Source organism: Meleagris gallopavo, chromosome 5 (genome assembly GCF_905368555.1).
Source record: "Meleagris gallopavo chromosome 5, MGAL_WU_HG_1.1, whole genome shotgun sequence".
NCBI lineage: Eukaryota > Metazoa > Chordata > Aves > Galliformes > Phasianidae > Meleagris > Meleagris gallopavo.
In genome coordinates, this window is record NC_139408.1 from 17,062,175 (window position 1) to 17,075,004 (window position 12,830).

The 12,830-nt window shown below is 38.8% G+C and overlaps 1 protein-coding gene across 16 annotated transcripts in view; it reads right to left on the minus strand.

The window, feature by feature from the left end:
• LTO1 (LTO1 maturation factor of ABCE1) overlaps positions 1 to 12,830 on the minus strand; it is a 32,642-nt gene extending 19,812 nt beyond the window's left edge. For 10 of the 16 annotated variants that reach the window (XR_004159870.2, XM_085224504.1, XM_031553479.2 and 7 more), the window contains exons 1-4: positions 12,675 to 12,830; positions 12,441 to 12,546; positions 10,287 to 10,357; positions 8,398 to 8,515 (exon numbers count right to left, since the gene is read on the minus strand). Coding sequence is in view for 15 of the 16 variants with exons in the window: in XM_085224504.1 (XP_085080630.1) it covers positions 8,398 to 8,515; positions 10,287 to 10,357; positions 12,441 to 12,546; positions 12,675 to 12,733 (354 nt within the window). In the remaining variant the exon portion in view is untranslated. Of the gene's footprint in view, position 1; positions 2,297 to 6,143; positions 6,638 to 6,666; positions 7,499 to 7,739; positions 8,113 to 8,397; positions 8,516 to 10,286; positions 10,358 to 12,440; positions 12,547 to 12,674 lie in introns of those variants that run through there. The other 6 variants (XM_085224502.1, XM_031553484.2, XM_085224505.1 and 3 more) reach the window with 6 other exon arrangements.

The window sequence follows — 12,830 nt, forward strand, 5'->3', positions numbered from 1 at the left end:
AAATAAACATTATTTCTTATAAACACATTTATTTCGTTTTTTACTTTATACTTTTGACTTTATATATAGCTGTTTCAGTCACTCACTGGGACCACTTTGCTTCTTTTACACAATGTGTTTATCAGCTGCGTATTAATCCTGGCTTTTCTTTTCATGGAAGCCCTTGGACTGCTAAGAATCAGACAAGCTCCTCCTTTATGGACAATATAGTTTAAACTGTTCACCTGAGAATTCCGGGCAAATCACAAGTACAGCTCCTTGTAAATGTCTCTCCAGATTTTTCTCTAACACGATTTCTCTCATTATTTCTCAAACCGCTGATGCTACTGGATTGCTTGAGCAGTCTGTCCCCACGTTATTGCATAAGACAACTTCTAACATCATGACATATAATTATAACGTACTTATGGTTAAGGTGGTTTACAAATTCCCAAGCTGTGCCCAAATAATTCATTCTCCATTTCACTCAGCTGTCCCAGATATGACGCAAAGTGATGCTGTAAGTTTAATATGGTTTTAAGGTTACAAGGTGCTTGAATAACTGCCACAACCAAGGGTGCTCTCAAGAAAATACACTGCAAACACAGTCTCTAGATTTCCTTTAAGAATTACATATTATTATGTATTCTAAGTTACATACTACTATGGCTCTGAGTCTCAAATATTCATTTGTTTCTATTTGTATTCCAGAGACTATTAAGTGCTTATTAACAATAGATTCTGTATTTTTTTTTAAGAAGGTAAGTGGGGTCTCAAAAATTCAGTGTCTACACATACACTATACTACCAAAAAAAAAAAAAAAAAAGCCAGTTCAGAGAACAATGTGGGCATGTGTTTTTAAACTACTGTTCGTGCAGTCTGGTCAGGACTGTGTGACACAGTATACAGTGTTTTGTCATCCAAGGAATGTCTTTGATCAAGAGTTTATGCAAGAAGGAAAAAAAAGCCATGAAACCCTAATCCGTTCCCACAGTCCAGTAAACGTGAGCTGGACAAACAGTGGACAATAGCAGTAAAGCTTGCTGCTGGAACAATAGCTGCAACTAAAAAAATTAAAGGGTTGCTGACTCACAGTTCCTACAATCAAGATTCCAAGCGGTGTCGATTATTCCACAGAATCCTGAAGAAGCTGAAAGCTACAAATTGCAGCTAAACATTACATGGATAGAAAGCAGCAAATCGTGCCGCTAAGCAATCAGCAAGGAAGAAGACAGTGACAAATCCTGATGCTGACTCCGCTTAGCGCAGAGCTGAGATGCAGAAACTGAATAACCAATCCTCTTCCTGCCAAAACAGGACTTTTGCTGAAAGTAAACTCCATAATTTTATTATAAACAAATAGCAGTTTAATTCTTTCAGACAGTATTCCACTATTCCAGATGCCATCCATACATATTCTGCACTACAGGCACTTTCTGATGTTGCAATAGAAAAGCTAAATGCTATTTCTTGTACCTATTCAGAAACTATATGTATGCTATTTTGCTATGACAGGGAAGGAGGGAAGGAGGGAAGGAAGGAAGGAAAGGAAGGAGGGAAGGAAGGAAGGAAGAAAGGAAGGAAGGAAGGAAGGAAGGAAGGAAGGAAGGAAGGAAGGAAGGAAGGAAGGAAGGAAGGATTGTGGAATTGGCTAATTACATATATATATATGAAAAACAATACTGTACAGCAAGCCACTTCAGATTCAACTGGCACTTTCTATAGCTTTCACATATTTTATATGAGAATGAATGGGTACTACTTTACATTAATGAAGATCTCCAAAGTCTTGTATATTGGTTATGTCTCAGACAAACATAGTGACCACATCTCCTTCTGCAGAACATTACATCATTTGGTAGAGCTATATGCTACTCAAGAGTTGACTTAAATATTTTACTTAAAGAATCCTAGGGTGAGAAATGCTGTAAGAATATAATACACTTAAGGAATAAACAGTCCTGTGATTAAGGCAGGAATATTCAGTGCAGTGCCAGTGATAGTCACGTTAGTTCCAGATGAATTAACTACAGTGAAGAGCCTCAGCACAAGATTGCTCTAGTTAGTCTTTACAAGTCAATTTTAGACACCAAAAGTTGCAGCTTGACCACAGCACTCATTTCATCTCTCCAAGATCTCCATCTTCGCTGGTGATATCTCCCTGATAATGTCCACAGACATAACTCTGTCCATTAAAAAAACAAAACAACCAAACTTGGGACAGAATGTAAAATGAAAATCTTCATAGTTACTTGTCCAACTATGAAAGCTGAAGTTTTAGGCTGTAATTAGTCCAGAAGAAGTTGCCATGAGAAACTGCAAAGGGTAATAATATTTCAAAGGCATTAATATTCACACTGCACTGTACCAAGAATATGAAGAATTACAATTTTCATTTGAAACCAAAGCCTTTCTCTTTAAGAAGATCTTGATGGGACTCATCACACACACATACATGCCTGATCCTGCTTTGTTACAACCTCCTCTGGTGTGCCCTTGGAAATAATGATTCCAATCCAGATGGACTTCAGCTAACTGTAGTATTTCAGAATCTTTCAAACTATATCCTTAAGATCATTAGACCTGCAAACACTAGTACTTGGTAGTATTTAGTGCTTCACATTGCTAGCAGTGCAGATACTGTTTAAGAAAATAATGACCCTGATGAGGAGCTCTACCTTCAGTTGAGTGCCCACTTTACCTCCAGAAAATGCCACTTATTAGTATAGACAATTCCTCTCAAACATTCAACGCTGTAATTACAGGACATGATAAAAAAAACTACAGATATTAAAGCAGGCCACCAAGGAGGAAGGTACCTGCTTTTATTGAAGAACAAAACTTGAAAACTGAAATTGTTAAACCAGATCTTGAAACAGAAGGCTGTATTTAATAGAAGCCAGAGCTTTTGCAGATTGTAAGTAAATAATAAATAATCAGTATTAGATCCAGGACTTTAGTTGCATGATTTTTAGAAACACAAGAGTCAATTCAGAATGTATTCAAAATGTGTATAGATGCACAAAGAACAAAAAGATGTGAACAGGATAGGATTTATGGATTTCAAACTTTCCAAATTCACATTATGTGACCTCTTAATGTGGGTAAGTTGTCTTAAAAGAATATAAGTTCTAAAGCGAAAGCACTGGGGAGCAAGAAGATGCAGGCATACTTCTGAATGAGGGATCTTGGTTTGTTTCAATGAGAGAAACTATTTACAGCCAAAGTGTAAATAAACTTTCATGAATACACCCAAGGGCTCAAATTCTTCCACGTCTTCCAAAACAAAGCATTTGTTCATACACGTTCATACTGAACTACCGAAAAATTAAAGCTCACAATTCTATCTCAAGATTTCTAATCCATACTCTAAAATAATCAATAGAAGTATGCTACCTTTCTAGAAACCCTAAGGACAAACCAAAATGGGTGCTTGACTCACTCTTCCTCTAAATGGTGCATTTCCAGGAAGCTGGCAAAATGAGATTGCACAGGTTCTATGTACAGGATACGAAACACGACTGCTTTTCTATTTTATACCTCAATAGCAATCAGATCAAAAAGTCACAGAACCAAACTGGGATGTCAGGCTTTCCTTACAAATTCAAATACAAGTTACAGTAACCTTGTTTTAGGAAAACATAATAGGATTCTCCTGTACTGCTTTCTGAGGGAACAACTGCATATGCACGTTTGTTTTCCCTGATTTCACAATTTTCTGTTAATTACAGGTATTTCTTCAGAGCTGAACTTGATCCCATTCACATGACAGTTCATGGCAAATCTAATGGAACTGTACTTGTTTAATGAAGGTGGAACAAGCATTTTAATAATGAATTTAACTCGAAGGTTTTAATCTCCATCTGTAGAACTGTTAGTCACAGCTTGAACTGGTGACTGAGCACCTGGTGAAGAGGTGTGGCTGGCCCAGGGGGCACAGGCAAATTGTTGGCACCTGTGCTCCCCGCATGACCAGAAGGTGTGGACCAAGGGTGGAGCCCCTCTGATCTCAAGTAAGGGCCAGCTGCTAAAGGGAGAACATCTCTTGGGCCTTGGCTGCTTCTTGAGAAGGGCTGCTGTATAGCCAGAGATTCAGTTGGATGAATTCAGCTCTTCTTCTTGTACGTGACTATTGGGGTACTTGCAAGTATTGCTAAGAACCCACCAGAGTGATTTTGCTTCTTTGTGAGTAGAACGCTATCCTGTTTTTTTTTCTGTCCTCCTTCTCTAAGTTCTTTTTGAAAATCTGTATAGAAATGCAGTCTCAGTAAAGAACTCTTACTGTGTTGATGTAGTACAATGTCACAGATAACCGACAAAGTCAGTTTACATGTACTAGTAATGACTGATTTGGGATTAGCAGCTAATGACCCCATGGCTGTAAGACAACACTGAAATCAGAATGGAATTCTGCAGGGAATTAATTCACTGTAGTCAGAGATGAGCTTATCTTTCCTTGTTGATGCCTCAAAACTCACCGTTTCTTGTACTCTTTTAATTTAGAAATGAAAATAAGTCTTCTCAACTGAAATGACTTTAATACACTAGCAGTAATTAGCTTTGCATTCACTCTTAAAATGAAAGATGTATGCTCAACACCTTGAGTTAAGTCCACAAAGAAACAAAACAAGCCAGAACACAGCCCCAGCAAGTCAGAAAATTAAGAGTTAAATATTTCAAGCGTTCCTCCCTAACTACTGAGCATAACTAGGGGTAGTGAATAAGAACATGTTAAAATGCATTGCTGTGAGTCTTAGTAACTTCAGTATTTTTGGCAGAAACCTTCCATGCTACTTGTTTTTATCAGATCAAGTATCTCCAGGAAAACTTAAACCACTATGACTGCAGAGCCGTGATCTCTGTCCTAGTTTATTAATAACTGATATTGTAGTCTACAGGACTGCATTTTTCTGCATCCTTCCCTCCCAGACCTTAAAGCAATCCTGAAGTTGTGCAGTCAGTTGCTGAGACCAGAAAATGTCTGAGTACTGTTTCACAGATGCTTTATTCAGCATCAGATCTTCTTAGATCCACACACAGATCTTCTGATAGTCCTTAATTACAGTTTAAAGCCTGCTTCCACCAGGGTCCTGACAAGATGAGTAACCAGGCTGCTAATGAAACCTTCCATAAGAGTTTTTCATTAATTTCTTACAGATTTAAGAAAGGTGTTTGCAAGACAGGCATCAAAAGAAGAGAAAAACATATGCCCTATGTCTCGTGAAACCAATTGGTCTTTTGAGTACCCTGGCTCAAAATTATCACGAATATTAATGACTTTTTTTTTTTAATAACACTGTAGTTGACTTAAGGATGTATCTTTCACAGGTTTTTGCTAACTCTTATGTTCTTCATTTCCTAGGTTTCTCCTCTGAGAAACGCAACTGAAAGTAGAAGCATGTAAAAAGCCAGGTACTCCTAGCCACTTTTGATGTCACTAAGTAGCACATCCTGATGAATTCAAGTAATTAAAATGCAAGACTGTTTGCAAGGAGTCACATTGATTAAGACAAAACGATATTCATAATGTAATCTGGTCTTTAACTCCTTAGTTGTCACTAAGGCATAAAAAAAAACCCCTCTGTGCTGTGGAGACTAGCATTAAAATCCTGAAGGTCACAAGAAACCCTAATCCACAACTCTGTTACAGAAGATATTTTTAAAAGTTTGCACTGAAGAAGTGTATGATTACATATCCAGCAGAACTATTAACTGTAGCACATTTAATACAAATTATCATGCCCACATAAAAGATAATCAGAAAAATACAGATGTGCACACACCTGTAGCTAAGTTAAGACCTAAAGCTGGCATACCCCAGTTTGAAGTCAGAGATGCTACAGTCATTCATATTTATGTTAGCAATTTATATTAAAACATAGATTTTATTAGAAGATGATAGTAAAGCAATAGCAGAAATACAGCCATGAGATTTAAAAATAAGGTGTTAAGTGACTGATCTCCAAGGATCCCTTTTCTCAAGACAGCGAAATGAATTCTGTATTCAATACAATCTCTAGAGAAGCACTTAGCACGTCGCTTACATAGCATGCACTTCTAGTCATCAAATGCACCACAGATACTTTGAGCTATCACATCTCTTTCCCAGTCTTTCTGCACATTTTTGCAAGCCAGGTACAAAGATTCCAGAAAAGATCACATGTTCAAAGTTGAACACTTAGACATCCAGTGTTTACTTCTCATTGTACATCATTCAGAAGAGCAATAAACTGCCTTTCTGATACCAGATCAGCTTGGGGGGAAGGAGGACACTTACTTAAAATACAGTATCTAGTTTTCAGCAAAAAAACACTGAGTCAATCACAGCTAAATATTAGCACACTTTCATTGCTTTGAAGCAAAATAACATGATTTGTAAAAAATGTGTTAATTTATGGATCCTGAGACAGCTTTTTCAAATTTGGCTTTCTCTCAGGGGAATATAAAATGAAATTACATTTCTCTGGTAAATGACCCGTTATATGTCTATTTATTTATTGAGGTTATATGGTATGTTCTTCTTTTCTGCTAATGTCTCAGGTGCTCACACACTGGAGCTTGTTCACGTTGCCCACTGGTCTAAGTTGCATAACAAAAGCCATACTTCAGCTGCCCTAAATGAAGATACCAGCAATGCTGTCATGTCACTTCCAAAGTCTGAAATAAAGAAACAAGCTACAAATAAATCCTACCTCAATACTACTTTATTTCAAAGGCATTCACCACATCATTAGAAGAGCTGCATCATGCATACATATATTCTGCACTATTTGAACAACTTCATCTTAATAAATACTTGTGAACTATTACAAGAAGCACTACTTATAGGCTATTTTTAAACAGTATAAAAACCTTCTCCACTAGATGGCTCTGGCAGTATGTATATCAAAGCTGTTTGAACACTTACATATTTACATATGTACACTGTAAGTAACTATTAAGAAAGGCAGCTGATATTGACATATTCGTATACTCAGGAATCAGACAAAAATAAAAGATGATTTTGAGATGAAGTCAATACATATGCACGCAGGTATACATTCAACAAAATATTTTTATCTTTTTAGTCCAGAATTACAGTAAAAAAGCAAAACAGATGCCCTTGCATCCCAGATGCAAATGCACAGTAAACGTTTTAAAAAATTTAAGCTGCACCTGTGCTCCCCATGTGACCAGAAGGAGTGGACCCAGGGTGGAGCCACCCCGGGCTCATATAAGAGCCAGACTCTGAAGGGAGAGCATCTTTTGGGCCTTGGCTGCTTCCTCAGAGCTTCCCTTCACCAGCAGGGTGAGTTCAACTCTTTTTTTTCTGCATGTGACTGTTGGTGTATCTGTGGGTTCTTTGCCTAATATTGCTAAGGATCTGTCAAAAGCAATTTTGCTTCTTTGTGAGCAGAACAAGTAGCAACTTCAAAACTCTTCTAGTAGCCACGTTTCTATTACTGATAACTTAAATTGCTAGGGTTTGGGTCTATTTGTTCCTGGTTTGTGATGTTTGGATAAGTCTGCAAAACCAGCCTAGGAAAAAATCACAAGATTTGCACTCTGAGTTGCAGCTACTTTATGAACTGGTATCTTAACCTTTCTTCATTTGCGTTCTTACTTCATTTGTATTCTACCTTCTATCCACAGAGGTGTTCACTACTGCAAGCTCTGTAGGCAACTGATTCAATCTCCATCTAAAAAACCTACACATTGTGTAAAATGGATGATCTACATATGTAGATTTTAAAACAATAATACACATTCTTTAAATAAGAAAGCTTTGCATATCCATGTATTTTCCTTTTAAAGAAAGGCTGATGAAGAGTAAATCAAATACTTCTATTTAACAGATTTTCAGTGTTTCTATAATCCTAAAGAATGCCTTGAGATTTAACAAAAAAAAAAAAACAACTTCAACAAATATAAGAAACCATCAAATGTTTTGTGCTTTTTCTTTACCACTTTAATATTTAGCATCTCTTTGCTACTTGGATTCTGTTTAAAACAAATAAACGCTTTCCAGTTATCTGTTCTTTAATATGTCTTTTTTCATCCACGTTTATCTTCAGCTTTTATATTCAAAATGTAAGTGAAGATCTTTCAGTACTGACTCTAAAATCAGATCGAATGTTTAGCATTGAACAAACCTAAAAAAGAATACATGAGAGTGCTTTGATGCGTCCATTTTCCAGCAGGAAATTCAACCAAACTACTAATTCCTCCTTTTCTATTCTTCTGATCCTGCTTGTAATTCACTATCAAATAGTAGTTTCAATTTTGCATTTGTTTAATTTTATTCTTTTATTTTGCATTTGCTATCATTCAGGGAATTCTCAACTCAAAGCATTTTTACTACGACTGCAAAAGGAGATGAAATATTTACAGAAAGCAATACTATTTTGTGCTAAAAATAACAACTTAGTCCTACAAACCTGCTTAAACTTTCCTCTGATTTTTTCCAAATCATCTTGAAGCTTTTCGTAAGTGGGGTCTCCATATGGGAACTTCTGAATCATTCCTATTAATGAATCCAGAGCCCTTATTTTTTTACTGAAAAAAAAAAACAAACAAACAGAAAAAATAGTAAATAACAATGAGCCTCCCATAGAAGTCTTTTCCATCTGTCAGTATGAAAATTGTATTTTATAACTCAGAGCATAGAATCCAGCCCTCTGTCTTTATTTCATTCAAATTGCCTCATACGTATTTAAGGCATCATCAGAAACCAAGCTTGGTACAACTGACAAATGTAAGGCTTTCCTTCTAACTTACCTCCCATAAACAGACATCTAGTCAGGAAACGTAGAATTACCAATTAGATGACTGTGTTTAACAAATGCAATAAGAAAGCTCACCAGAACATGTACTGAGATATATTCTATTGAGATAGCTGAAAGCAAGGTGACATTTTGTTCAAATTAATCAAAACTGGTCAGAAAAAAAGCATTAAGTTCTACCAAAGGAAAGTAATAATCAATATTTGGAAGCATATGTATCTGCATATGTACAGAAAACTAGAGAGAAGTAAGAAAAAGAGAGAGGGGCACCTAGAAGTGCAGCAGATGTAACCATTTATTTAATAATAAACTGCTGAAAACTAAAATTTAAGATGTTCAGGTTTCAAAGTACTAATGAAATTCATCTATCACTTTACTGTTAAAGCATCCTTTGGAACTATCGTTTAATTTTCAGACAATGAACTTGGGCCCAAGTTTTTATTCAAGTGAATCTATTTAGGAGTTTCAAACTGCCGTGAAGCACATGGATGCTGCACTTTACAGAAGAAAATGTTGCTGAAACAATAATGCCACCAGTTCTATCAGCTTCTAGAGGACTTCAGATAGGCCAATATATTCTGGCTTGTTTTGTTTTATTTTGTTTTTTCCTCGAGGAACACAATCTACTCTGTTCCTCTGAGTCTTAAGAAAGCTGTTTAACCAAACATAAAACACACAGGTGATGGGTAGTGATGAGAAAAGATGCATCATAACAAACACTACTTTTAGGTACATAAATAACAACAAAAACGCAGTGCAGGAAATCTGTATGTTTGATTCTGTGCAGTCTAAGTACTTTCATAACAAAGAAACTATTTTTAAGTGAAAATATTTTAAGTGTAGCTTTTAACATCTCACCCCTGGAACGCTCTCACAGCTTTTAAGTAATTAAAGAAGCTCTGACACCGGTTTGCAAACTTGAATTTGTGGTGCAAGAGCAGTAAGAGTTGCTAGGGTTTTGTAAGCATGCATTATTCTCCATACTGAGAACAGAATGGAAGTTGGAGTGGGGAAGGGGGAAGCAGGTTGTAAAGGGGTGCCTGGAAGTTATTCAGTCTGCCTTCCGCCCAAAGCAGGGCTAACCTTGAAGCCCAGTGAGGTTCTTCAGGACTACCTCCAACCAAATCGTGGAAAACCACAAGGATGGGGCTTCTGTCCTCAGCTGGGACAACCTGTCCCAGTACTTAAGAGGTCATGCTGGAAAGAACCTTCTCTTTATGCCAAATTAGGACATCAATTGTTTCAACTTGTGATAAGTATCAATTATTCTTCCACTGTGCGCTGCTGCAAGGAATGCATCTCTAGAACTTCCTTTTTTGCTGTACATGTAGGCATCTCCATCTTCTCCTTTTCAGGCTGACAAAACCAAGTTCCCTTATCCTCTTTTCAGCATCAGATGGTCCAGACTGCAATGCCACCCCAGACACCATCTATCTGCTCACCCTTCTGTTTTTCAGATGCCTCTTTTTTAAACTGAAGAGGAGGCAAAACCATAACTTGAAAAAACTATTAAAGGGATATGACTTATACTTTTAAAACCCTACCTGTTCTTTTCATCTGTACATTTTGGGAGCAGATGCTGCCAGGTCAGTGCAAATCCAAGGTAGCTGCCAATCTGTGAATTTTTAAGAATGTCATGGAGGGAAAAGAAAACAACATATTTAATATTTATGTAGTGAAAGAGAAGTAAAGCTTTATATTCTCTTATTCTTAAGGAAACAAGTCATTAGATATACAAATATATTTCTACGTTGAAAAGCTCAGAAAATGATACGTGTGCTTTGAACCACAAAATTTATGAAACTGATGAGTTATTGCCAAATTCCACTTCAATCTGTGCATGCACCTGCCACTTAAATCTACAAGGCACAATTGGACTTGGAAGTTCCTTTAGCCTGCAAACTTCATCTGAGTACAGTGGGAACATCTGGGAGCTCTAATCTTCTGGGAGTTATGTTTGTTAAAATACATGTGCTTGGGAACTGACATCTCCAGAAATGCTCAAACTAAAAAGAAAGTGAGGCAATTTCATCTGCATGCACCAAAGCTGTTTGGAGACCTCAGGTAAGTGGAGACACCATCAGGTTCACTTCATGTAGCACCAAGTTGCTGTGGTCTGGGGGTGCTGGCTCATGGATGCTTTGCAGCAGTCTGCTCTGCATAATTAGTGATGCACTACCACATGGGTGCAGTATCAATCTTCCACTTGAACCCAAGCACACACTGTATCTAATATTACCTCGGGCGTGCTGGAAAACAGGCATATTTTTAACTGTAATCTTGTTTTAATTCTTAAGCAAGCAAGCCATTGTTATATCAGTATTATTCTCCTCAAGACAGACAATAGGCTGACAGTTCAAAGATAACCTAAGTCATTCTTTCACTTAATATGACAGTGAGACTGTAAACAGATAATCTTCTGGAACCTCCCAGTATCAGTAGATTAGAGCACTTCTCTATTGCAGTCTATATAGGACTACACTGTATAAAAGTATTCAGTTTTAGAAGCTGTTTAACTGTCATCTTGGGACTGGACAGCTGTAACATTGGTAGGAAAATAAGCACTGTTCATCTTTGTATCATAGTCAAGTACAGATTAAAGTTTTATAATAGCTATCCTTTGAGAGTTTGCATTTACTGCTTTTGTTTCATACAGGACTAACACCACTGCTGCTGTTCTTTCAGTAGCAATGTTTGAGCCACAAATTCTGCCTGTATTAGAAGTAAGAAAGAGGGTGATAGAGACAACCAGGACTGTCTGGTTGGGAAATAACTTGGGTAAGAACCAACATTCCCTGTTTCTTCCCTGTGCTGAGCCACAGTAGATGGTCCAGGGAGCCTTTAGACATAACCTCAGATTATAAAAGTAAACGTATGCTCCATCACCAACATGTTCCAAGCAAACTTGTTTGTCTCTTATTCTCTCCTTCAGGGAAATAAAATACAAGTAAAGAAGCTCTGACGCAGGTTTGCAAACCTGAACCTGTGGTGCAAGAGCAGTAAGAGTTGATAGGGTTTTGTAAGCATGCATTATTCTCCATACTGAGAATAGAATGGAAGTTGGGGTGGGGAGAAGGGAAATGCAGCAGAAATGCTAAGTCATGGCCTGAAGCAGTGATTGAGCACCTGGTGGGAAGGCAGGGCCAACCCAGGGGAGCTCAGGTGCATGCAATGCAGCTGAAATGACAAGGGTTGGAATCAGGATCCACCCCTTCCCAGACCTCATTTAAGGGTTGGCGGTGGAGGTGAGGGTATCTTGCTGGAGATCCCTGTCTACTTGAGGTAAGCAGATGTTTTCCTTTGTTCTTGTGCCCATGGCTGCTCCATTTGGGCATATCCTCACTTGCTGCAGCCTGGGACTTCACTTCCCCGCTATCACTGCTGTGTTTTCCATCGCATTATAGAGTTACAGCAACCACCTCAGAGAACACAACTAGAACTGCATAAGGCTAGTGAAGCTTATGACAGCACATTCAGTTTTAACCTCTGTATTCCACAGAGTAGTATTCCACTGTAGTTTTCTGTGTGCTGTCAGCAGCAGGTTCAGACTGCCTGGAACACTCCTAGAACGAAGCCCGCAGGGCTCACGCTACCAATATACTGGATTTTATTCGATATATCCCTGTGCTAGAACCATTCTGTAAAGGAAGAAAACAAAAACCCACAACGAACTGCAATTCCTGAGCACGTCTCCTTACCTCAGAGCCGATCTTGGCGCCATGCAGGGCGCCGTACCTCCGCCCCTCAGCAGCCCCCGCCTGGCTGCCCTCGGCGTACCCCTCCTGATAGCCCTCCCCGTGAAACCTGCAAGGACAGACGCACGGCTATACGCCTTCCTTTCCGTTTCGCGTCGCCATCGCGGCCAGGTTCGGCGCTTCCTCCCTCCCTGCCGCCGGGAGGACCCCGAGCCATGCCCCCCGAAGGCTCCCGACCTGTCATCGGCCATCACGATCTCATCAAACATGTCCGAACCCGGGGACGGGGCCGCCATCGCGCCGCCACAGAAAGGGCCGGCGCGGCGCTCAGCATGCCGGGAGGCGACGGCGAGCCGGAGGGGCCGCCTCGCGTTGCCCCAGTGCGCCGGCGCG